Source organism: Astatotilapia calliptera, chromosome 12 (assembly GCF_900246225.1).
Source record: "Astatotilapia calliptera chromosome 12, fAstCal1.2, whole genome shotgun sequence".
NCBI classification, from domain to species: Eukaryota; Metazoa; Chordata; class Actinopteri; order Cichliformes; family Cichlidae; genus Astatotilapia; species Astatotilapia calliptera.
In genome coordinates this window covers 15,211,765-15,237,586 of record NC_039313.1, presented here as the reverse complement: position 1 = coordinate 15,237,586, position 25,822 = coordinate 15,211,765, and the positions used below count along the sequence as shown (strand labels likewise).

Here is a 25,822-nt window from a genome sequence, read left to right as displayed (position 1 = left end):
GAGGCTACAAAGCAGACCAAGAGCTGAGTTATTGTAGACTTTCTAAGTGTTATTGATGAAATAATTTCAATTCTAACCTTACAAAGACTTATTTGTTTTAAGGCGCTCTTCGTTAGCTTTAACTTTACCTTTCAACACATATTGCAAAACACTTTTGTCTCGTTTATTTGCTCCTGTTCTTTCTGCACATGCTACATACACTATTTAGAAATCTAAATATCTAAAGCTACATAAGGCATTAAATGCTAATCTCTGTGCTTTAAATAAAATGACTATAGCAACAAAATAAATTTAAATCTGTGAAACCGAATGTGGTTGCTGTAAAAGGGACTGGTTGAGGATGTTTTTCTACTGTATCACATCCAGTCAGGATGGGGATGGACACCTGATGGAGCTGTAGTGCAACTTAAATAGCACCAGTGAACATCTGAGGATAAGGATTTTGGTAGGAATTCCTTTGGGAGCTCTGTTATACACCCTTTCTCATTCTCTCTGTTCTTCGCCAAATCATTTCATCTTTCCAAACCACACCTTTCCTTCTTTTTTTTGTATTTTGCTTTTTTTATTTCTTTTTGTCCCTTTTCCATTTTGATTGAGTTCATTCAGTCTCAATAGAACTATTGCCTCCTTCCTTTTTACTTTTCTCTTCACCAGTCTACCTAGCATGTCATGATGGGGGGGGGGGGGGGGGGGGGGGGTCTCCATTTCTTACCTGTGGTTCTCTTTGGCTGATCGGTGTTTTCTCTGGGGAAATCTTTCAGAAGAGCAGTACAACGCTGCAAACCCCCTGTGACTCTGTCTCAGTTTCCTATCATGGCAATACAAGGTTCACCATACAAAGAGAGTGCACACACACACACAAATACAGTAAACAAATATGCACTAATGCAGGCACAAACAACACTCACATTAGAGTGTGTTTGTGTAGTAGAGCGAAACAGAGTGAACACAGCTATTTGTATTTATTCCATGTTGACTCAGTTCAGCGCTGTAATGATGCTTGTCATGTTCCACAACAAAGAATGAGCCTACTCACATGTGTGCGGGCACACACACACACACACACACACACACACACACACACACACACACACACACACACACACACACACACACACACACACACACAGGGCTTCTACAGGCTTCAGGCTTATAGTCACAACTGCATAGATAAATAAGTACAATATACTCCCAGACAATAAATAACTACAGGGGATTGGATAACTCCACCACCACAAGTGTTTGAAGCAGCAAACAAACACTCACATATGTATCTTTGTGCACAAGTAAAGCTCTCTCACACTGTTACAGTCCTGATTTTAATCCTGTGTTAACTTCAGTACCAAATGTGGGTTAATCTGCTCACGGGAACATGAAAAGTTATTCTGATTCTTAGTAGTAGCAGCATCAGTAGTGATGATAATAATACTAACAGTAAAAATAATAATGTATTGGTTGAATGCCGATTGGTTGATAAGTGGGCCAGAGATCACCAGGAATGGAAGAAGTGAGTAAAAAAAATATAAGATTAATAAAAAATACAGCATTACATTCTGCAATAATGTCCTCTGTGATTTTTTTCAGTCTCTTACATCCTTGTGGACAAATTTTGGCCCACGTGTTTACATTCTTAAAGGTTTGTGGACATTTGCTCATGCACAGCTCTCTTCAGCTCCTGCCACATTTAACTGTAGAATACTTTGGTATAAAGAGTTCATCACCTCAGTGACTGCGAGGCACCCTGTGGCTGCAAAACAAGCCCAAATCATCACCCCTCCACCACCATGTTTGACAGTTGGTATGAAGTATCCATGCGGATATGCTCTTCTTTGGTTTTTACCATTACCTTTTCTGGACATCCAGTCTATCAGATAATGTTCGGGACAAGCTAGTATGTGTGAAAACAGCTTAGGAGAATCTAGAGTCCTAACAAGAAGTACTCTTATCTACATCTATTTGATAAATAGTAGATATCTTAAGATACTGGTCTGCTGTTTCTTTTTTTAGTGGTAATTACCACTAAAAAAAGAAACAGCAGTCCAGTTTGGGGGTTAAAGACTGCAGGAGGTTGGAGAGGTGTTGGTGTCACCGTTATCAGTTCACCAGCCAGCAGACTGAATTTAACATCCTGTGTGAAACTCCCTGTATGGCACTAATACCACAATCTGGTGAGCTGTGAAGGCCCACCAAAGGAAATCCTATGAGTTACTAAGACATGCAGCTACACCTTTGACGTAACAGCATTGGTTTGCATCCCTCGGCCTGATACACACAGTCGACTACGGCGGAATAATACAATTAGCTAATATGTTTCCCAGTATGATGTTGACTGGTTCATTGGGGCCAGAGGCATCGTTGGCAGACTTAGGCAAACAATATTCAGAAGCACATACAGCTAATCAATTTCGAGGAGGTTCAGTGTCCTTGAGGAACCCAGAGCAATCCAAGCATCACGGGTTGATGTGTTGCCTTGATAGCATTTATCCCTGTGTCCCAAGTGAGCTTCTTACCACCCACAAAGCGTACCAAACAGAAACAAACTCTCAATAGAGTCACAAAAACATTCAACACATTCAACAAACACTTTCTGAGCTCTTTTAGAGAAACTAAAATAAACTTTTCTGAAGTGCTTCTTTGTTTGCACCACTTGTTGCAGCACCAAGGAATTTTGGGGTAAATACCACAAATAAAAGAAAATTCATGATGAATTACTCATTTTTGTGTTTCCCTGTTTTTTCTATCCTCCACTGTGCCCTCATCTCTGTTCTCACATTTGCTTGTTAGTCATTTCTTTTTAGTTACTTTTCTGATGTGCTGTTTTCACTTTACTGTTCCGATTGTTGTGTCTCATTGTTAGATTGTATGCTCACCTTTCTGTGTCCATTGCGTTTTAGTGTCGAGCGTTCATCTTCTTAACCACTATCTAATTCAAGATCACAGCGCTGGAGAGCTGAACCCTATAGCTGCTCGAGAGGTCGCCAGTCTGTCTCAGGGTTTGTTCCCATTCCCTTCTTTTGGAGTTCTGCTGTTTCCTCATCTCCTCTTGTTGGAATATCCTTCTTAAATTTTGGAGCAGTCCATGATTTAGTCCATTATTTGTTTATCCCCTGCACTTTGGACTCCATGTTGTCCCCTATCTGGGTTGTTTTAATAACTTTGACTTTACTCATGGCAAAGACGTGCAGCAAACAAAACATTTAAATTCAAAGAAAAAGAAAAACACAATAAATACTTGAAAATAATCATACTGGTTGAATTTCTTTTAGAGCTGGTAAATCTTTTACAAACACCTTCTTTGGTTTTCTAACATAACATTTTATCAAGTCTTTAGATTTTTATCAAGAAGTGTTGTGTTTGATTTCTCTTAGACATTTTTGATTTCTATCAGAGGTGTGTTCTTTTGGCTGCAAACGAAGAAAAAAATATCTCGGAATCTGGTGAAATTTCTTTTGAAGTAATCTGCACTCATCTCTGACGTCCTTCCACAAAGGACCAAATTTTACTCAACATTATGCAGTCTGTCTGCTTCCCAGCCTGAGGAGGGTGGCTCCTACCATTTGCCCAACATATCCAACTTTTTGTTTCAGTTGAATTAGCTATTAGAGAAGAAAACCTTTAACAAACAGCATCCCAAAATGCTTTAAACACAGATGGAAGAGATTTTGGTTTCTAACAAGCGGTGCAAGAATGTGTGTGTATCTACAACCATGAGAGAGCAAGAGTGTGTGTGTGTGTGTGTGTGTGTGTGTGTGTGTGTGTGTGTGTGTGTGTGTGTGCGCGCGTGTGCGTGTGTGTGTGTGTGTGTGTGTGTGCGCGCGTGCGCGTGTCTAACCATGAGTAGATGAGGGGAGGCATGTGGTGGCCATTTAGAAGGATTAGAGCTGTCAGAGACATCAAGCACGACTAATTATTCTGTTAGCACACTACACTGCAGGGATACAGTGTGTGTGTGTGTGTGTGTGTGTGTGTGTGTGTGTGTGTGTGTGTGTGTGCGTGTGTGCGTGCGTGCATGCGTTAGGGAGCTGTAAGCAAGGAAAGATGGAGGGCGAGCAGCTAGTAGCTAGAACAGGGGAGATATATAAGAGATATGGATATGGAGGGCAGATGGAAATGGATAAGGCCAGACAAAGGAGAACAATAGTGGGAAAAATTGAGGAGCCGTGAGAGCTGCAGTTATTACCCAGAGAGAAAGCACTCTGTATGAAAGATGGATAGATGGGAACAGAGGGCGTCATTGAAAAGCCCAGTGGTGAAATGTGTGAAACGTAACAAAGACGGAGAAAGAAACAAGAGAATGAGGACGTGAGGAAGGAAAGAGATGTTAAAATCGGAAGGACGAAAGAAACAGAGAGAAGAGGGGTGACCTACCTCATGCCTTCACGGATGACTGCATTTGTATCCAAACATCCCAACATGCCCTGCTCTGCCACTCGGGGCAAAATCAGCCTCCAGCATCCAATCAGCCGTGGCCTTTTACCACCTCGCCGTGGGGCAGAATGTGCACGAGGGAGTAAGTCAGTCAGTGTATTTGTGTTTGCATGTGTGTGAGTCAAAACATGAGCGTGCGCACACACGCATCTGTTTGTATATGTGTGTGTGTGCGTGTAGTTATAGAGCTCCTCACTACGCTGCCTCTCTGATTTATCTTCAAACGGACAGCTCATTCGTCTCACACACACCTCCTCTCACATCCATCCCTTCATTCCTTCTCTCCCTCGTGTTCACCATCTTCCATCCATCTTCTAAATACCACCCAATCAATCCAACCTTTCCTCACTAAATTCATCTCTTCTTCCATTCACTTCTCCTCGTTCCATGTACCCATCCCTCAATCTGCATTTACTTCCCGCAGGGATACACAATTTCCACAATCGCACTGAGGTGGAAGGATTTCAGATTTAATACATCCCCCACTCGTGTGATGTGCTCAGGCTTCAGAGGAAGAGGTGAGGGGTTCGATGGAGGACAGGGAACGGGAAGCAGCAGAAGCAAAGTTGTAGGATGAATACATGAATGAAGGGAAACGTTACCCAGGGTCCTCTTACATTATTCAAACACAGCAGTCTGTCTTTATCCTTGACATTAAAAGTGAAATACACTGTTTAACATGCGGTGTCAATCAACAGCAATTTCAGCCAACGGCAGCTTAATTACAAATCTAGTTCACAGATGACAGAATCTCCTCGTGTCACGAGTCACTTCAGACAGCATAATTAGTGGCCACAAGCAGTAGTTTGAAACATGATTAGACACACAGCTGTCTGAAATCAAGAAGCATTGCAAATTTTTAGGCGTTATCTCAACAACCTTGAGAGACATCATTATCTGTACATCATGTCTCACAATTTTTCATCTTAAATCAAAAGGTCTTTTAGAAGTGATGCAGAAATGGAAAGACATAAGAACAAAAGCAGGAGACAGAAGACAGTGTGACAACAAGCAGCAACTTCTCAGGCTGAAAACTGAAGCCAGAGCAGAAGTGCCTGAAGCTGCAGTTCCTTCAGTTGATCAGCAGAGGTGATTCTAAATTGCATGTGAGTGCGGGCGGTTTTCTGTCTCACTGTGTTAGGCTTGTGACACACTGGTGACCTGTCCACAGTGTACCTCGACTCTCCTTCTACATAACCACAGGATGTAACCTGTTCCCCTGGGACAGGGTGCAGACAAAAGCACGTCAGAATCAGAAGTGCATTTATTGCCATGTTTTCCACACAAATGAGGTGTTGGAGGGAAGGAAGATTCCAGCCAATCACCTTCTCAACCTGATGAGGGTGGTGTCATCTGCAAACTTCAGGAGTTTGATAGACTGGTGAATGGAGGTGCAGCAGGAGAACTGCTGCTAATGGACTGATGGTCAAAGTCAAGTGAACAAGCAGTGACGAGGTGAATGACCTCGTCCCTTTATTCTTTCCTCTCGGCAGAGAGATAATCACATCACCTGTCTTGCTTTTCTGTTTTATTTACAGCTTTGACCATGGGTGCACAGCGTAAAGCCCACACACCAAAGCCTAATTTAAAAATCTGTGTCGTACCTTACAATGCAACCAGAAACCCCTCTTCCATTCAGACATTGCAGGCTTAAATACATCTGACATGTAGTTACCTTTCTCTGGAGGTGCACATCACATTGCATGGAAGGTAACGTTACAGGGTTAAAAGGGATTTCCAGTTAGAATGTATGTAGCCACAAATATCTAAGGCACTAGAATGATAATATTCACCTCTGAAATGCTCTGTCTCCGGTGTAATGGTGCAGACCTTGCTGCCTTTCAGTGCATCTGAGCTATTTGTGAGCTTGTGGCATGAATTCGTTAAGTGGCATCCGTGATGTGTGCTGGTTTAATGCTTAAAATATTCACAAAACACTTTTTGTTATGCCATTTGAACGTAAATTAAAATACATTTTACATAACGCATAGTAAACTTATAGTACATAAGTTTACTATAAATGCAATGAAGCATTGTTGTTGGTTTATGAGGATATGTGTATTTGATTGCACTTCTTTAGCCTTTATTCAAGTTCTGTGGAACCCAAAGAGATTTTATTTTTAGAGCTTGCATTACACATATTTGTCACAGCAAATGAACCAACAAAATTCATCATAAATTTCGTCGGGAGGTGGACACAGAGCAGAGCTGGTGGTTTATAGGCTGGTGGTTACTGCACTCTGCTGGTAAGTGATGGGACTTAAACAACATACAGCCAAGTCAGGCCGTGTGTGAGTGTGTATATTTCTAGATCAGTTTTTCATTTCCCTTTCAGCTCTGGTGCTCCCTCTATTCATGAATTGTGACTGAAACTAAAATAACGAGGTCACGATTTTTAATTATCATGTTGCTCATGGACAGTGGGAGGGGAAGAAAAAGAAGTATCACTTAAGAGTGAGAAATTGGAATAAAGTGCAACTGACAAGAACAGAGAAAAGGGAGGCACTGAGAATTAAAAAATAATTGTCCTCGCAATTTCTTCAGTCAAGGTTATTTGCTAGGAATAAAGATCAGAGGACAATGAGCTCAGTGAGGGGGTGATAAGAAAGGGAAACAAAGAGAAAGATGATAGACAATTAAAGTCATATTATGGGGGCATGCCAACTACATTAGCTACCAAAGCTGATAATTAATCATCATCGTGTGCCTGTCAGTGGGTAATAGTCACATCTGTAATTGGGACAAATGGGTAACCAGTGGGGCATTTAAACTTTGGTGTGTGTGCGTGCGTGTGTGCAAAACATGCTCTCATTAACGTGAAGAGGGTAAAATGAGCGTGCCATCAAAGATAAACAGCGTCTACTCTTCATCCCAAATAAACACCGCAGCAGATGTTTTCACGTCTGTAATTAGCACCTCGTTAAGCGCAGAGGGGAAAATAATGTGTAAATAAAATAAGCAGCTGTGGAGGAGCAGCTAAAATAAAACCTTCATGTTTCACTAAACGCTGGAAGATCAATACGAAACATTTCCTTCTGCTGAGAATCGTGTTTGCAGTAACTGCAACCCTGTGTTAACAATGTTTATACTGACTAAAGATATATAACACTATGACACAGAGATTGTAAGGTATGTGTTAGATTGTATGTAAATATGTAATTACAGTGACCTCTTGCCTCATTGTAAATGTTAGGCCCTCAGGTAACTTTCTTTCTAACATATGGGTGTGTGTATTTGTAAATCTTTTATTGCTGGTTTCAGTCTCTTAGATTTACCTGGTCCCCATCCGCTCTTCTCTTCCTCCCGGGCGTTGACATTTTGCCGCATTTTCCTGAGAAACAGGGTGCATGGGAGCTTCTGCACCCTGTTTGTAAGCAGCAGATCAAATTATGCACATCTAACCTTGCTGTAGCAAGAGACTACTTCTGTTTGGATCACTTCCAAACTTGTTCCGCCTCTCTACACAACTTAATTAATTCTGATTGGCTCTCGTCTCTCCAGAAAATTTTCGTCTCGTTTTTTTTTTTTTTTTTATTATTATTATTTCTTGTGAGTGAAAAAAGGAAAGTAGTCGTCAACAGTGTGGAAGGGCATCCAGCAAAAAAACTGAGATTTCCATACTGGACCAGTCTCCATCTCTCCAGTGTTGTTGGCCAACACTGTGGTGGTCCTAATACTCACCTAAGGTAAAGGAAGGGGAAAGGTGTGTTCGGGAGGCAAGGCAGAGTGGGTGGAGATCAGTGTCAGGGGTGATTTGTGACAGGAGAATAGCAGCAAGGGAAGGGTCACAAGATGGTAATAAGGCTTGTTATTATGTTTTTTTTTTTGGAGACAGGAGGTGGAGCTGGAGATGGCTGAGTTGAAGGTGCTGAAATTGTCGCTGGGAGTGACTAGAGTGAACAGGATTAGAAATGAGTATATGAGAGAGACAGCTCAGGCTGAGCGATTTGGAAACAAAGTTAAGGGGGCAAGCCTGAGATGGTTTGGATATGTGGAGAGAAGGAATTGTGGATATACTGGGCTTCCAGGCAGGAGAAGAGGAAGCCCACAAAGAAGATTCATGGATGTAGTGAACGAGGACATGCAGAGGACAGAATAGGATGGCAGAGATGGGGTGAAATGAAGGCAAACGATCCACTATGGCAACCCCTAAAGAGCGCAGCAGAAAGCAGAAATGTGTAAACTGACATATTCTTACTAGACAGTATCAGTATCAAATATTGACTGAGCACAAATGTTTCCACATGATCCTTATTTAAAGAGCCATCCTGCATACAAACATACCTTGAGGAAATGTATGATTTATAAAGTTCTATTTCAGTCAAGGACAATCTAACAAAAATAATAAAATAAAAATTATATCTCATATAAGTATTTTACTGTATTTTCTCATCTGTAGCTGAGTTTTGCAGCATTTGTTTTAAAGATAGGCACAAACTTAACTGTTGCCCAAAAGCTAAATAATCTGAAACCTTTCAGTCCAGAATCACGCAAATACTGGAGACCTGTTGAAAACCACCTCTAAAGCACTCTAGTGCAGTGGAAATACCCCCAAAATTTCAAGATACCCCATATCGAAGGTAGAATGGTTTGGTTTTGGGATAGCTGTAGCTCAGGAGACAGAGCAGGTCATCCACTTATTAGAAAGTTGATGATATGAAAGAAAAAGGGGAAAAAACATCTATATCTGTAGGGCCTTCTTCTGACACAGAAAGAAATGTAAATATATTACTTTAAAGTTTTCAAAACGGAGAGAAAACACGCCAGGTGCAGGTCAGAGTAATAGACGGGCAGGCAAAGTAAATGCATTCAGAGAAATCATGAGGTCTTTGATGTAGTGAGAAGTTGCAGCAGTAATAATTAGTTACAATATCTGTAATAGCAGCAGGTGTACTAATACAGCTAAAAGTAAAATTAAAATCATGAGTTATGAGAACGAGAGCTGGCGCTCTTTACGCATGCGCAACGCGCCACTGAAGGAAATGGTTAGAGAGGAGTGAGCAGACCAGTCGTGAGTTTCCACGAAATCTGAGATTTGACTCTGATTTAATCCCCGCTTCACTCTATAGAGTATAAAGAAGGGGTTTACGGACGTCGGAGCTTTTCCCCGTCTTTCCTTAAAACACCTGCTGGAAATTATAAGGATAACCTAGGCGGTGTGCAGGACCTGCACAGACCCATCGCTGGCCCCTGTCGGCACGGCTACTTGGGGACAGGGCTCGTCTGTTAGCCGCTACACCTGCTAACTCCAGGTAAGCGTAAAGTGGAAGGTTTGAAACACTAAAAACGAGTTTGTGTTTTTAAACTACAAAGACCTTACTCACCAAAGAGTGTTTTACTACTTGTGAGTGATCACGTTGTTGCTTGATGTCGTGTGCGGCGGAACTTGCCACAATAACAAACATGTCTGCTAACCTCACGGTTGCACGCTACGTAGTTTGCTATCAACAGTCATCTGTGCTAGCTGATATTTTGGTATCGGGTAGCAAGAACTACAAGAGAGTTGGCTTTAATTAAAGCAGTTATATCCGTGAAAGCACATCAAAATAAAATTACAGGCAAAGGCGATTAATCTATGCACCTAATATATATTTTGATCCCTCTGAATTTGTGTTGAAAAGAAAATAATACTTTGTGGCTTGTATGACCAACTTTTAATGCGCCTGTAGACCAAACCATTGTTGAGTGCCCAACCTTTAATTTTGAAGAGATTGTGCGCGCATTTCCGGTTATGTCTGTCAATTGGGAGTAATTTCCTGAAGCTTCCTCCTGAACAAGCGGCAGCCAGACTGGCGCCGCTAGTTAGCTGAGCAGCTAGCGAACACAACAACTCAAACTTAATTTTTACCCACGAATAAAAAGCTACGGGAGTTTCTAAACTCGGCTGTGGATATACGGAAGGCCGCTTCGACATGTCATTTGGTTGTTGGTGAGCTAGCATTGTCATTATGCGGCTAAAAACTTCTTTTTTCTTTATAAGGTTAGAGTTTCTGGTTCACACCTGCTGCCAGCCACCCAGACTCAAAACAGAAATCCTGTTTGTTTGTTGTTGTTGTTTTGTTTTCCTGGAAAGCTAATCTGTCTTTTGAATTAACAAGGCAGTAACTCAACAGGAAAAAATGCTGTTAAAATGTTTTGTCTTATGTCTTTATATTTACCTACTGAGCTGTGCAGCACCATAATCTATTCTAGAGGTTTCAAAATTACTGAAAAGCTGAATCAGCTTTTCAGCTAAACTGATTTTATTTTTTTGCTTTTCATTTTACTTCCAGAGCTTGTCACCAGTCTCATTAAGAAGCACTGCTGAACTGTGACAGTCTCTCTGCCCTAACATCTTGACAATGAGGTGAAACCGTGCCAAAAAGCCGCAGTGGGAAAAACATTAGCCGAGATGTCCATCACCAACACTCCTACCAGCAATGATGCCTGCCTTAGCATTGTACACAGCCTCATGTGTCACAGGCAGGGCGGCGAGAGCGAGACGTTTGCCAAGCGCGCCATCGAGAGCTTGGTGAAGAAGCTGAAGGAGAAAAAAGACGAACTTGACTCTCTCATTACAGCTATCACCACCAATGGGGCTCACCCGAGCAAGTGTGTGACCATTCAGAGGACACTTGATGGACGGCTGCAGGTATTTAAATATAAAGGCTGTTTCTGCTTAATACATCAGTGGTCATGAGGTTTTACACATCTATGAAAATTGCCAAAGATAGCACCGCTTGTCAGAAAAAAAATAGTATTTCTGCACCGCAAAGGTAATTTGCAAAGAGCTATTATCCAACAGATTTGGCAGATCTCAGCATGGTGTGCAGTGAGTTCTTAAAGAAATTTGAGGAAACTGGACAAGAGGAGGACAAAATATGTGGCAGGCCTTAAAACTAAACTAAGGAATGGCCCTTAAGATGAGCCATCTGCCAGAAATGGTGTCACTGGAAGGGAAACTAGGGCGGAAAATCAGTGGCAACAGGTGAGAGGGAAGAAACTTAATTTGATATTTTTGGATCAAATTGTCACTGATATACACAGATGAGACCAGGAGAGAGGTACAACAGTGAAAATCTATAGCCATCTGTAAAACACGGTGGAGACTATGTCATGGTTTTGCACTGTCATCATGTAAGTTTGAAAATTGCATGAATATATTCTTTTTCCCCAGAGGCCCATAAAAAACATACATGGGCCAATAAAACGCTGATCCACTGACCCGAGGGCTTTTAAACTGTATGCTAACATCTACTCCATCAGAACGTCTGTTATCTGCAGCAGGAAACGTCACATCAAAGTGCAGGGCAAACCTCAGAGAATCCTGATATGCTCGCTTTTCTTGAGCGCACCCGCCACATTTTCTTTTAAAGGCTTACAAACACACATACTCACTCATTTACTAGCACGTTTAAACATGCCGACACACAGGTGAACATATACCTAATGTAGGGCTGCCACGATTTGTCGACTAGTCACGATTACGTCGACTATCAAAATCGTCGACGACTGATTTAATAGTCGACGCGTCGTTTGAAGCTTTGTAAGATCCCAAAAGATGCAGGAATAAGTAGCAGGATTTAAGAATGTAATAACGGACTGAAACAGAAGATGGCAGCACTGTATGTACAAGGATGCCAGCTGCCGTTAAACCCCGAAGAAGAAGAAGAAGCAGCTGTGTCCCAGAAATCATAGCGCGGCCCAGCTTAGTTTCCAACAATGGCGGCAGCTAGTTAGTTTTAATGTTACTCTTATTATTCTTTCTGGGTCAGAAAATAAACGTTTAACATATTTTCAGCCGAGAATGTAGCTGTGTAAACCTCAAATATCGGCTCAGTTTATCAGGACACCACATATTTTCAAAAGCGCTCCGACGTTTTCGGAGACGTCTGTTACCCACTAGCTCGATAGCTAGCCGGAGGCTAGGCTCACTAGCGCGGTGAGAACACCGGACTCCCGGCAAATTGTTTTCTAACCCACCGCCGTCTTTCGCTACTCAGGTTAAATATATATGAGTCACTTAGATAAATTAAAAATGTTGTTGTTTGGCTTTTTTTTTTTTTTGTATTTTATTTGTTCCTGAGTAAATCGGTTTGTCTGAGATTAAAGTTATAGTTTTACACAGCTGAATAAACGTCAAGCAGACAGCTGATTATCACAAGTGTGAGATGCTGGAGAATATACTCCGTTGTCCTGTTATATTTTAGATAGCAAGGAGTTCATTAAACTTCACCGAAACAATCTGCAAATTTCATTAAAATTGAATAAACTATCATCTTGTCTTTATTTTTAGTTAGCACCTTAAAAGCTTCAAGCTGTAAGCTAATGATAGTTATATAAGAGCAGATGCTGCTGGTGCAATAAGCTGTAGTTTTACGTCCAGTGGATGATGATCTGATTAGTCGACTAATCGCATAAATAATCGGTGACTAGTCGACTATCAAAATAATCGTTTGTGGCAGCCCTAACCTAATGGTAATTCATCCAGTCAGAACTCTTTTTGCCTCCTGCTAATGTAAGAAGGACTTCCAAGAAAAAAAGAGGAAATTTTTATGCCTTACTTTAGGTTGTATGTACCGTATTTCCCGGACTACAAAGTGCACCTGAATATTAGCCGCACAAGCTAAAATCAGGGGAAAATCCTGTTTTGTACATACATTAGCCACACCTGACTAAAAGCCGCAGGTGTTTCAATGTTGTCTTATCATATGTAAGAGAATATGCACAAAGGGAATTGTCAGGAAAGAGATGGCTGTTTGGAGACACATCCCTTTTATTAATATTTTGAAAAACAAGTTATGGGTACATATTTGCATAACTTTTTAGGTATATGTACAAGTAGCGGTAATTACAAGTACGAAACATGTACTGTGCTTCATAAATGAGTAACAAATGTAGTACATAACAATAACCTACAGCACACCAGAAAAATAGATTCAGACTACCTTTTAGGCTCAGGTGCAACGACACGGCTTTAACAAGAAGAAAAGTCAGTCATTCACCATCTTTCTCTTCTTCCTGCGCACTAAAACCACCAAAGTCCTCTTCTCCAGTGTCGGAAACGAACAGGCTCAGGGTGGCTTCGTCATCCACTCTCAGCTTTCCTTCCTTCGTTTTCACATTTTTCCACGCTGTCAGATTCCACCGGTGGAGTTGAGCATAACTTGCTTTTCGCAAGATTATTGCCGCTCGTCATCCACGTCTCCCGCTGAACGCGTAGCGCTACTTTGAAGTTTGTTTTTCGCGCTACTTGTACGGCACTATGTTGCCTGGCGGATGGACATGTGACCAACATACCACTCTTGAACCCCGATACTGTGTGTCTGATCGCATGCCCTTCTGCCAGGCAACGTAGTGCCGTACAACAGCGGAACAAACAAAACAAATCGTCTTACAATATGACAAAAATCATGGACAATCCATAGAAAAGCCGCAGGGTTCAAAGCTTGTGCAAAAAGTAGCGGCTTATAGCCCGACAATTACGGTACCTTCATTTATTTGACATTGTTAATTGTCAATGATTTTGTTTTCCTTTTTTTTTTTCTTTGTTTGCATTCATAATAATTTGTGACACATAAATGCAATGGTATTGTATTTACAGATATTATATACAGTTAAACTATTAAAACATCGGTTTCCGTTTGAGAAATATCAATGAGCTACACAAAAGTTGACAATAGGCGTTCTTTTCTGCAGCAAGAATATAAATGAATTAACTCTGTTTTCTGTTTCTCATTGTTCCCAGGTGGCTGGACGTAAAGGCTTCCCTCATGTAATCTATGCACGGCTGTGGCGCTGGCCTGACCTGCATAAGAATGAACTGAAGCACGTGAAATACTGCCAGTTTGCCTTTGACCTCAAGTGTGACTGTGTGTGCGTGAACCCCTATCACTATGAGAGGGTGGTGTCTCCTGGTATAGGTGAGTAATGTTGGTGAGGTTCATTTAAGATTTGCAGTTGATCCAGTTATAATCTGAGTTACAAATTTGGCTACCAACAGTTAATAAAACACATTTGTGGACGTACAAAGTTACTGTGAAGCATTTCGCTTTTATTCATTCATTTGGTAGTTTTGTTTAAAAAAAAAAAAAAAAAAAAAAAAAGGTAATACTTGCCTGATGAGGTATTGATGGATAAAAGGTTATGTGTTTATTGTAATACCTGTGCTGATTTTCTAATATTGTCTCTAACATATGCCCTACATATGATAATATTTTAAAACTGAAACTAATACAAAAATAAGCCCAAACTAAACATTTTCAAAAATAAAAACTAAACTGAATCAAAAACAAGAATCAAAATTTAATTAAAAAAAAAACACAAAACTATAATAACTCTGGTCTGTAACACAGATTGTAGTTTGACAGCTGCTTTGCCGCCTTAAGTGTTGTGATATTTACACACATCTGCATACCCATGAGCATCTGGTGCTGCCAGTGACCTGTTCCACCTGTCCTTTCTCTCGGTGTGCAGACTTATCAGGACTGACCATAAACAGCTCCGCCGGGCACAGCTCATCCATGATCGTTAAGGATGAGTTTGATTTTGACGGACAGCAGAGTGTGTCCTCCATTGATGGCAGCCACTCCCTTCAGACCATCCAGCATCCCCCAACCAGTAGTCGGCCACCACCGTCGGAATCATTTCCAACTCCAACTCTGCTCCCGCCCCCTGAGCCCTCCACCTCTGCCTCAACGGCATCCTTTCCTGCTGTTGCTGCTGGATCAGGCAGTAAGATACAGTCATAAAACATCACCTCGTAAACTTGCTTGTCAGTGTGAATGTTTCATACAGTCTGCTTCTCGTCTTTGAAAGTGTGTTGCACTTTTTGGAGTTCCTTGTCTTTGTCTGTCCAGCTTCAGATCTGACTTTCGTTCTCTCCTCAGATCCCACCTCCGCCTGGCCCAGGAACGGCTTCACTCCCACCATACCCCACCACAGCAACGGGCATCTACAGCATCACCCTCCTATACCACATCCAGCACACTACTGTAGGTACACACTGACACTACAGCTGTAACTGTTTATAAAATCACAGACTTTTCTTTGCAGAGCAGGTGATTGCTGACATCTCTCTCTTTCTCAGGGCCAGTGCACAATGAGCTCGCCTTTCAGCCTCCTATATCCAATCATCCAGGTGAGGAAACGCAGCCCACCCACCCAAATACACAAACCCTGTTTCAGGGGTGAATACAATAGAAAGTCTGATTTGAAAGCATCACACTTTTATAAATGTAAAATGTAGTTTGGTTTTTCTTTCATTATAGATTTATATACCGTATTTCCCGGACTACAAAGCGCACCTGAATATTAGCCGCACAAGCTAAAATCAGGGGAAAATCCTGTTTTGTACATACATTAGCCGCACCTGACTAAAAGCCGCAGGTGTTTCAATGTTGACTTATCATATGTAAGAGAATATGCACAAAGCGAATTGTCAGGAAAGAGATGGCTGTTTGGAGACACACCCCTTTTATTAATATTTTGAAAAACAAGTTATGGGTACATATTTGCACATGTAGTACATAACAGTAACCTACAGCACACCAGAAAAATAGATTCAGACTACCTTTTAGGCTCAGGTGCAGTGACACAGCTTTAACAAGAAGAAAAGTCAGTCATTCACCACCATCTTCCTGCGCACTAAAACCACCAAAGTCCTCTTCTCCAGTGTCGGAAACGAACAGGCTCAGGATGGCTTCGTCATCCACTCTCAGCTTCTTTCCTTCGTTGTCACTTTCAAAACCAAAGATAATCCTCATTGTCAGTGTCGGAGTCGAACACCCTCTGAAGGGCCGTGGCGGTGTCCTCCTCTTCATCATGCAGCAGTCCAGCCCTTCGAAATCCGTTGGTGATCGTGGATGTTTTCACACTTTTCCACGCTGTCAGAATCCACCGGTAGAGTTGAGCACAACTTGCTTTTCGCAAGTTTATCGCCGCTCATCATCCACGACTCCCGCTGAACGCGTAGCGCTACTTTGAAGTTTGTTTTTCGCGCTACTTGTACGGCACTATGTTGCCTGGCGGACGGACATGTGACCAACATACCACTCTTGAACCCCGATCCTTCCGCCAGGCAACGTAGTGCCGTACAACAGCGGAACAAACAAAACAAATCGTCTTACGATATGACAAAAATCATGGACAATCCATAGAAAAGCCGCACCTGACTAAAAGCCGCAGGGTTCAAAGCTTGCGCAAAAAGTAGCGGCTTATAGCCCGACAATTACGGTATACATATATAACTCAAAGATAAGAAAGTTTATGTAGCCTTGAGGATTAACTGGTTTATTTCTATTGATGTGAAATTATTGAGATCTTCTTACCCTCTGTTTCAGCTCCTGACTACTGGTGTTCCATTGCCTACTTTGAGATGGATGTTCAGGTTGGGGAGACATTTAAAGTGCCTTCCTCGTGCCCCATAGTGACTGTAGATGGCTATGTGGACCCCTCAGGCGGTGACAGGTTCTGTTTGGGCCAGCTCAGTAATGTACATCGCACTGAGGCTATCGAGAGAGCAAGGTAGGCACCAACAAGAATAATGAACTGAGATTTTAACGTGTTTTGCTTGGTTTGCGTTTTTGTTTGTTTGTTTGTTTTGTATTGTTTTTTTACTAGGGATGGGTAAAATAGCACCGGTTCTGACATAAACGGTAGTAACCAGACCGAAAAGCAGCGCACATTTCGGTGCTTTTTTTTTTCCTGAGCTGTGATACACTTTAGATTCTAGCCAATCATTTTACGTTTCCGAGGATAGTAGGCGGGTCCAGGTACGTACGTTCTTTTAGAGCAGAGCTACAGATTAAAATGCCCAAGGCGAAGCGGTCAAATGTATGGCTGTACTTCACAGCAAAATATGCAAACTCAGCAGCCTGCAACAAGTGCTTTAAGCTGATACTGTGATACTGTCAAAGGAGGTAACACCTCAAATCCAATGAAACACCTGGCGACGCATAGAGGTTTTTTTTTTTTTTTTTTTTTTAAGCCGAGAAATGCGCCGTATTTGATAGCTTGCTGCGAGACCTCACTCCGTGCACATCTACTGCGGGTGGGTTGCCTGTTATCGGACCCAGAGCAACATCCCCCAAAAACCCGAAGAATAGAGTCCTGGCCCCTAGCCCTGCCAGTGTAGCAGAAATGATGACTGATGATGATGCAGCAGCAGCCGTTCTTCTCTGCGTGAGTAGCTTAATGTTGTTCGTGTGTAATTTACGTTGAGTAGGCTAACCACGTTATTACATTAATGCAGGTAAGGTGAACTAGCAAACATCATCATAGCTACATGCGGCTGTCTTCTTGTTTGATGGCAGATACTCCCTTCACCCTGGCCAAAAAGGCTAAAATGACCAAAGAAAAAGTGGAAAACAGTTAAACATGAGAGGTTTTTGGACAAAGTTTGTGTTTTTTCCATTGTTTAAGCACTGCTTCCAGCCAAGAGTGATACCATATATGCCCCATAGCTGCAGAAAAGGCTAATATTGTTATCTTTTTACAAAAAAAAAAGCTGAACATGAGAGGTTTTTGGACAAAGTTGGTGTTCTCCATTCTTTGAGCACTGTTTGAGCACCGGCACAGTTTCAAAAGTACCGATTTGGCACCGGTATCGGATAAAACCTAAACGATACCCATCCCTATTTTTTACAGATTAGTTGTATCAGTTTTGGTTAAATGTTTGAAACTGAACAGTACCATATGTTACATACAGCCACGTGAAAAACCAAATGCACCACACCAGTCAACTGTTTACCAGCAAACCACCTTTACCAGCAATAACTCAAAGTAATCATTTTCTGTGTGACTTAATCAGTCTCTTACATCATTGTGTAATTTTGGCGTGCTCTTCTTTACACCTTTGATTCGGTTTATTGTGATTTGTGGCCATTTGTTTATGTGTAGATCTCTAAAGGTCCTGTCAAAGCAGGTCTTGAGTATGGTGTTCTTAAGTATTGGTTTTCTTGAGTATTGGTCTTGAGGTCTGGACTTTGGCTGGGCCAAATCCACATCTCAGTCATGCTGTTGTAGATTTGCTGCTGTGCTAGGGATCATTGTCCTGTTGCATGACGACCTTTTAGCCAAGCTGTAGTTGTCCTACTGATAACCTCACTTTTGACTTTAGAATACGTTGCTATACAGGAGATTTCATGGTTGCCTCATTTAGAGCAAGGTGCTCAGGTCCTGTGGTTACAAAACACACCAAAATCCTCACATGACCACCACCGTGCTTGACAGTTGTTATGAGGTATTTGTGCTAATATGTTGTTTGTTTTATGCCAAATGTGGTGCTGTGGATTATAGCCACAGTCTAAAGGACAATCTTCCAGAAATCTGGCAGTTTTTTCATATAAAACTTTGCAAACGAATCCGTGCTGCCGTGTTCTTTGTAGAGAGATGTTTTCTTCTGGCAGCACTTCCATACAAGCCACACTGTTTTGAACGTCATGCTTAGATGAGTGATATGTTTGTGGGGTTTTTTGTTTTGTTTTATTTTTTTTGCAGTTTCTCTGAGCATTGACCTTGAGGCCAGGGAAGATTGGCAGCTCTCTTGAATGTTTTCTACTTGTTAATGTCTTTCTTACTGTAGAATGACAAACTTCAATTTGTTTGGAAATGACCCTCCAACTCTTCCCAGATTGATGGACAGCAGTAATTGTTTCTCTAAGACCACTGCTGATGTCTGTCCTCTTTAGTATTGTCTTGTCACAAACCTGGATGCTCCAAAATTTCTGCTTTTGTCAAGGTGGTCACATTTGCTGGTGATCAAACAATAAAGTCCATTTGATGAATTTCTACGTACCCTCTTAAATCATATGGATGCAGTAAGATTGCCAAGAGAAAAATAATGTCTTTTCACATGACTGTAGGTAGAAATTTCAGAAGAATCTGTTCTTCTTATAACTTCCGTTTATGCCTTCCTGTTTACTTAAAGAGACCCTTTATTCTACTGGCATGAGAAGTCATTTGACTTGAAACATAACGTTTGGCACTTTTTGCTACATTTTAAGCGACAACTTGCGTATTTCCTGTAAATGTGACAATGGGTGTTCTGTGGGTCATGCCATCCTCAACTATAGATTTAGAGAAGTGAGGAGTTGCATAATAGAGGAATATCAGAGGAGGCAGCTGGAGTCTCCTATAAACATGAATTTTACTGGAATAATTTCAAACATTTACCTCTGAGGCTGAATGAAAGTAGATTTTGGAATTGCTGTTTGTTTTGTGTAAATATGTGTCCACATCAAAAATGACAGTCACATTGTGTGTTTACCTTTGAAATGATCTATGGATCAAGGCCTTGTTTATGTGTAATTTCTGAGTGCAAAGCTGACATTTATAGGAAGTGCACACCATGTTTTGGAGAAAGTCACTCCAGTTCATTCTCTTTCTCATGTTTTCCTTCTTTTCTGACAGACTACACATTGGTAAAGGGGTCCAGCTGGAGTGTAAAGGCGAGGGAGATGTGTGGGTGCGATGCCTCAGTGACCATGCTGTGTTTGTTCAGAGTTACTACCTGGACAGAGAGGCGGGCCGAGCCCCCGGTGACGCAGTTCACAAAATCTACCCCAGCGCTTACATCAAGGTGAGGCCACAGGTTTCAGTCCACAGCAATTTTTCCTGTGTAATAAACTTGTCAGCTTTCATATATTTTGGTTTGAGAAATGTAAATAAAAACAGTATTCAGAGTGTCGTCTGTCCCACCAGGTATTCGACTTGCGTCAGTGCCACAGACAGATGCAACAGCAGGCTGCTACGGCTCAAGCAGCAGCAGCAGCTCAAGCAGCAGCTGTGGCTGGAAATATACCTGGACCTGGATCAGTAGGAGGGATAGCTCCTGCTATTAGTAAGATATAGCAACTGCAAATACTGATGCTATGAACAGAAATTAAATCAAAATGATTTTATGGACTCCTGCTCAGTAGAGTCTTGACTACCCCACTCTAAAACTGAAGCTGGAAATCTTTGGATGTGTTACTTTTCATATAGACATAAGCTGAGTGTCTGTACATCCAAAACCTCACAATATTGAGTTTACTGTCATCTAAGTATAAGAAAAACAATCATCTGAAAAACATATTTTGATTTAAAAATGTCCTTACTATTAAGTTTAATAAATAGCTTCACTTGTAGTTGATGAGAATCACTTGTAAGCTCACCTGAAGACTTTTCCTGGATATTACCTGACGGAGGTGAACAGAAGAACACAACTGTTTGATACAGTGGGGCAAAAAAGTATTTAGTCAGCCACCGATTGTGCAAGTTCCCCCACTTAAAATGATGACAGAGGTCAGTAATTTGCACCAGAGGTACACTTCAACTGTGAGAGACAGAATGTGAAAAAAAAATCCATGAATCCACATGGTAGGATTTGTAAAGAATTTATTCGTAAATTAGGGTGGAAAATAAGTATTTGGTCACCTCAAACAAGGAAAATCTCTGGCTCTCACAGACCTGTAACGTCTTCTGTAAGAAGCTTTTCTGTCCCCCACTCGTTACCTGTATGAATGGCACCTGTTTGAACTCATCATCTGTATAAAAGACACCTGTCCACAGCCTCAAACAGTCAGACTCCAAACTCCGCCATGGCCAAGACCAAAGAGCTTTCAAAGGACGCCAGGAAAAGTATTGTAGACCTGCACCAGACTGGGAAGAGTGAATCTACAATAGGCAAACAGCTTGGTGTGAAAAAATCAACTGTGGGAGCAATCATCAGGAAATGGAAGACATACAAGACCACTGATAATCTCCCACGATCTGGGGCTCCACGCAAGATCTCATCCCGTGGGGTCAAAATGATCATGAGAATGGTGAGCAAAGATCCCAGAACCACACGGGGGGACCTGGTGAATGACCTGCAGAGAGCTGGGACCAAAGTAACAAAGGTCACCATCAGTAACACACTACAACGGCAGGGAATCAAATCCCGCAGTGCCAGACGTGTTCCGCTGCTGAAGCCAGTGCATGTCCAGGCCCGTCTGAAGTTTGCCAGAGAGCACATGGATGATACAGCAGAGGATTGGGAGAATGTCATGTGGTCAGATGAAACCAAAGTAGAACTTTTTGGTATAAACTCAACTCGTCGTGTTTGGAGGAAGAAGAATACTGAGTTGCATCCCAAGAACACCATACCTACTGTGAAGCATGGGGGTGGAAAGATCATGCTAGGAATGGGCCAAAATACCAGCTACTGTGTGTGCAAACCTGGTAAAGACCTATAGTAAACGTTTGACCTCTGTTATTGCCAACAAAGGTTATGTTACAAAGTATTGAGTTGTATTTTTGTTATTGACCAAATACTTATTTTCCACCCTGATTTACGAATAAATTCTTTACAAATCCTACCATGTGGATTCATGGATTTTTTTTTTTTCACATTCTGTCTCTCACAGTTGAAGTGTACCTCTGGTGCAAATTACTGACCTCTGTCATCATTTTAAGTGGGGGAACTTGCACAATTGGTGGCTGACTAAATACTTTTTTGCCCCACTGTATAGTCAGCTCAGATACTGAATTCTCTATGGTTGCTTTTATTCATAGAGTTTTTGGGGATATTGCTTCTGATAGTCCAGTGAGTTTACAGCTAGTGGTTTTCTGGCCTCCTGCAGGCTGTGTACTAAGCACACTATCCCCCTTGCTGTGCTCTGGTACAGAGACATGGATACTTTAGACTTGTTCCCAACATTGTCCCGAATTCATCTGTGAAAATTGCCTGATTGAGGGATGCATTTTGGGTTGGTTTGTTTTTGTCACAGTGGTTTTAATTGTGTCTTTCTGTCTCCTGTCAGGTTTGTCAGCAGCAGCTGGAATCGGTGTGGACGACCTGCGGAGGTTATGTATTCTCAGGATGAGCTTTGTTAAAGGCTGGGGGCCTGACTACCCACGCCAGAGCATCAAGGAGACCCCCTGCTGGATTGAGATCCACCTGCATAGAGCTCTGCAGTTACTGGACGAGGTTCTGCACACTATGCCTATAGCAGACCCACAGCCTCTCGACTGAGATCTTTGTAACAGCAGCATGTCGCTGCAGTATACAGTGGCAATGGAAAGTCTTCCTCTGTGAATTGTTTTGGGTAGAGAAGGTGAAACTGAAGCTGTCCCACATGAATAAATACTTCCAGGTGTGTTTAAAGCACCTTCTGTGCACTGTGGCCCTAACTTTAGCTCGTGACACTAAATTAGCGGAAGCAGTTTATTAAAAATGCTTATCCACATTTTTGATAGATGGCTTTAATTTGGAATGACTGGAATGGCTTAAAGTCACACAGCTTCAAAGTATAAATCACCAAACATGCACAAGGTTGACCTGCAGACCCCATTAAACTGGAATGTTCACCAACACAACCACCCCACTACTGACGGATATTAAAATCACACGCAGGCAAAAACATCTGTGTATTACTGGTTTGTGTTGTGTCAAGTTTTATTTAAACTGTTACAGACTGCTTTACACTTGGAGAAAGGCACAGGTTCATTCAGCTGTCAGGCTGAATAGCAAAGCAGCAGCACCCCCAACACTCAGAGGAGGGAAACCCCTCAACACCAGCTCGATTCTCACCCATCCACAAATGTTGCAGGAGAAAACAACATGCCCCCGTGCCTCAAGACTGCTTCCAGCTCCCTAACTGAAACATCTCTGTGGACTTGGGGTTTTTTGTTTGTTTGCTTTTTGGTGTGGTGTTGTCAAAGTACAGGTTTGGACTTCAAGTGATAGGTGCAAGTCTGTGCCCATGGGTGTCCTGATGTCCTAGTTTCACCAGTTATTATACAGTGTTCTGTGCAATGAGCAGAACATCTGGATTGGAGATCTTGTGGCGGGGTGTTTTATCATACTAGAAGAGCCTTCTGTCATGCTAGATGTTGCATTTAGATGGGCGTCAAAGTAACATTCGTACAAAAGCTCAGAGTCAAGATTTCCCAGCAGACGTTTGGTGTCTCAAGAATAACTGAAAAATAAGTAATAACGTTTGTTAGCTTAGCACTTCAAAACCAGCGTTACAACATGCTTTACACCAGACACACACTGCACATAACAAAATTCACATAAGCATACACAAATGATTCATTTCTGGCAAGAGGCCTTTGTAGATGATCATTCAGTCTTCTTTTAAACCATGGTCGCCTCCCATCGGTTTCAGATACACCCTCCATAATGCCACCATGATACTCGCGCTCTGTACCTCCTCACTTTTGTGCTGAGAACACAAAGAGAAAAGCTGAGATTCTTTGGGTACGATAAGATGAGCAGAGCAGAGGCAGACTGCAAATTTTTATCTGTGATGTGCTTGCAGAATAATGAGCAGGCTTTGTTTTGGCAAACCAAAGCGATAAATACTGAGAAACGGTATAAATGTGTGATCATGACAGCATGAAAGTCCAGTCACTGGCAGCTGTTTCTCAACCTCTGTTAGCTGAGGTTTCTTTAATTGGATTTTAAAGGCCTAGACCTAATTGCACTTAAATACCTTATGACTTGCAGCCCACTTATCCAGGTCACCTGTGTGTAGTTTACCCACAAAGAGAAGGAGAGTTTAAGGCGGTTAACAGCAATATTGATATATTTTCTTGGTTTTATTTTTGTTACCTTTCTTTGTAAATTTTTAGCACTTTACTTTATTTCCTCGATTTAATTCAATAACCATTGTTTTGAGGTGGCGAATGAACAGTAGAGCAAATAGGCTGGTTTACAGCTAACGCAGGGCTGTGATCAGGCAGCATCGTGTGATGCTTTGTAATGAAAACATACTGTATGCAGCATTGGGACACCTTTTGCCCTCTCACTTTTCATTTAAACACATCTTAGTTTTTCTTTTGGCTTATCAGACTTTTTTTCCTCTTCTTTTGATTTGCAGTTTTGTTTTCCTCTTTAATCCATGTAAATAACTTTGCTTTCGAAATGCATGTCAGTGTTTGCATGAATTTTAATGTCAAAGAAAGCCCTTTTTAAAATGGAGTGATTCATTTGCTCTGCATTACATGCAAATTATCATCAGAAGAGAGTAGAAACCAGCACCTGCTGTGTACTGATGTTTGTGTGTTGTAGTAAAGGCAAATAGACGGAATCTGCATAGACGTAACTTACTCAAATGATCTAATGAATTCATGTAAAAATTTTAGCACGTCCTATTAAAAAAAGGCACCTTAAAGACATAAATCTCTGGTTATTAGCGGTCCACCTCTAATAAACGACCACTTCGCTTGCAGGTTGAAACCTGAAACGGGTGAAGTGTGACAAACTAGTCAAGAAAAGCGCGTCTGATGGATTCTGTTGCACTGTTTGATGCAAGTTGTCACATGTTGATCACTCGCAACCATCAACTCACGCTTGTTATTTTAACACACAAACTTCCGCTCAGTTATAGCTTCATGAAAAGGATTTTTCTTCACGAATGTCCGTCTGTCCTTTTATTCTTTGTTCACAGGGATCTTCACAACCCAACAAGTAACCATAACTAAGCCGTGGTTTGCTTTCCTCATCCCTGTTTGCATTATGTCACCATCATTTTGAAGAGCTGTGTTCAAAAATGTTAAAATCTTGACACTTCTTATTATGGATCTAATCTATTGCATGGCAGGAAACAGGATAGAGAATTTATGCTGAAGAATAGAGTCCGTTATATGATGTTAAGGTGGACAGATGTTTTTATATAACTTGCGGTTATTATAGGAGCCAAAAGACAGCTCAGATGAGTTGATGCTGACTACTATGACAAATTGCAGATATAAAGTTTACCTGTATTTCTTATGTGAGAGTCTATAATTAAAAATGGCCTGATATTCTCTACACAGTGTCCTGTTCTTTTTTTTCACAGCAACATAAGAAAGCAATTATTAAATGAGGTGATCCTTAATGAAAAGGCCTGGATAGACACACGGGAGTGTACAATTACACCAGAGCTCAAGTTAAAGTTAGAAGAACACTTTGAATTTCAACAAAGAACAAAGGATTGAAAAGCTCAGCTGATGTCTGTTTCAGTGCTGCTACTTTTACTGGCTCCACTTTTGATAATTCCTCTGATCTTAAGAGGTGATTTAAGTGTACAAAGAAGAGTTGAGACAAATGTTTTATAAAACAAGTAATGAAAAATATATCAATCAAGAGAAGGGTGCGTGGGTATGCCATGGCACACGATCATTGGAGACACATATATATGGCACAACCAAGACCTGGATATCCCTCCAAAACTGATGGGAAAACTGGTCTGGAGGCTGCTGAGAGGCCTACAGCAGCATTAGGGGAGCTGCAGGAATTTCTGGCGAGCAATGGTCGTGTACTAAATGGGCTGTAGTGGCAAGACATGAACCATCCAACCCTGAATACGTTTTGCAACCGTGTACACCAGGTTATTAAAAAGCATGTGGGGCCATGTTGAACTTTGTAGCCATAATTCCTACAGCACTGCACATCACCGGGACATCA

The 25,822-nt window shown here is 41.5% G+C and overlaps 1 protein-coding gene across 2 annotated transcripts; it reads left to right on the top strand.

Moving 5' to 3' along the window:
* Positions 1-9,384: 9,384 nt before the first annotated feature.
* LOC113033624 (mothers against decapentaplegic homolog 4-like) lies at positions 9,385-25,186 on the top strand. Of its 2 annotated transcripts, none has more exons than XM_026187609.1 (10): positions 9,385-9,680; positions 10,701-11,059; positions 14,156-14,330; positions 14,884-15,141; positions 15,297-15,401; positions 15,497-15,547; positions 16,749-16,932; positions 19,819-19,987; positions 20,110-20,248; positions 22,191-25,186. In XM_026187609.1, exons 2-10 carry the CDS (start codon positions 10,820-10,822, stop codon positions 22,400-22,402), a joined length of 1,533 nt encoding a protein of 510 aa, XP_026043394.1. In that variant the 5' UTR covers positions 9,385-9,680; positions 10,701-10,819; the 3' UTR covers positions 22,403-25,186. The 2 variants fall into 2 exon arrangements, with proteins under 2 accessions (XP_026043394.1, XP_026043393.1); XM_026187608.1 differs by lacking the exon at positions 9,385-9,680 and adding an exon at positions 10,151-10,357.
* Positions 25,187-25,822: the final 636 nt, after the last annotated feature.

Coding starts and splice junctions, on each gene's coding strand:
- LOC113033624 (XM_026187609.1), top strand. CDS start 10,820: ATGTCCATCACCAACACTCCTACCAGCAATGATGCCTGCCTTAGCATT. Junction 16,933..19,818: donor GAGGCTATCGAGAGAGCAAG/GTAGGCACCAAC, acceptor CTTTTCTGACAG/ACTACACATTGGTAAAGGGG. Junction 19,988..20,109: donor ACCCCAGCGCTTACATCAAG/GTGAGGCCACAG, acceptor CTGTCCCACCAG/GTATTCGACTTGCGTCAGTG.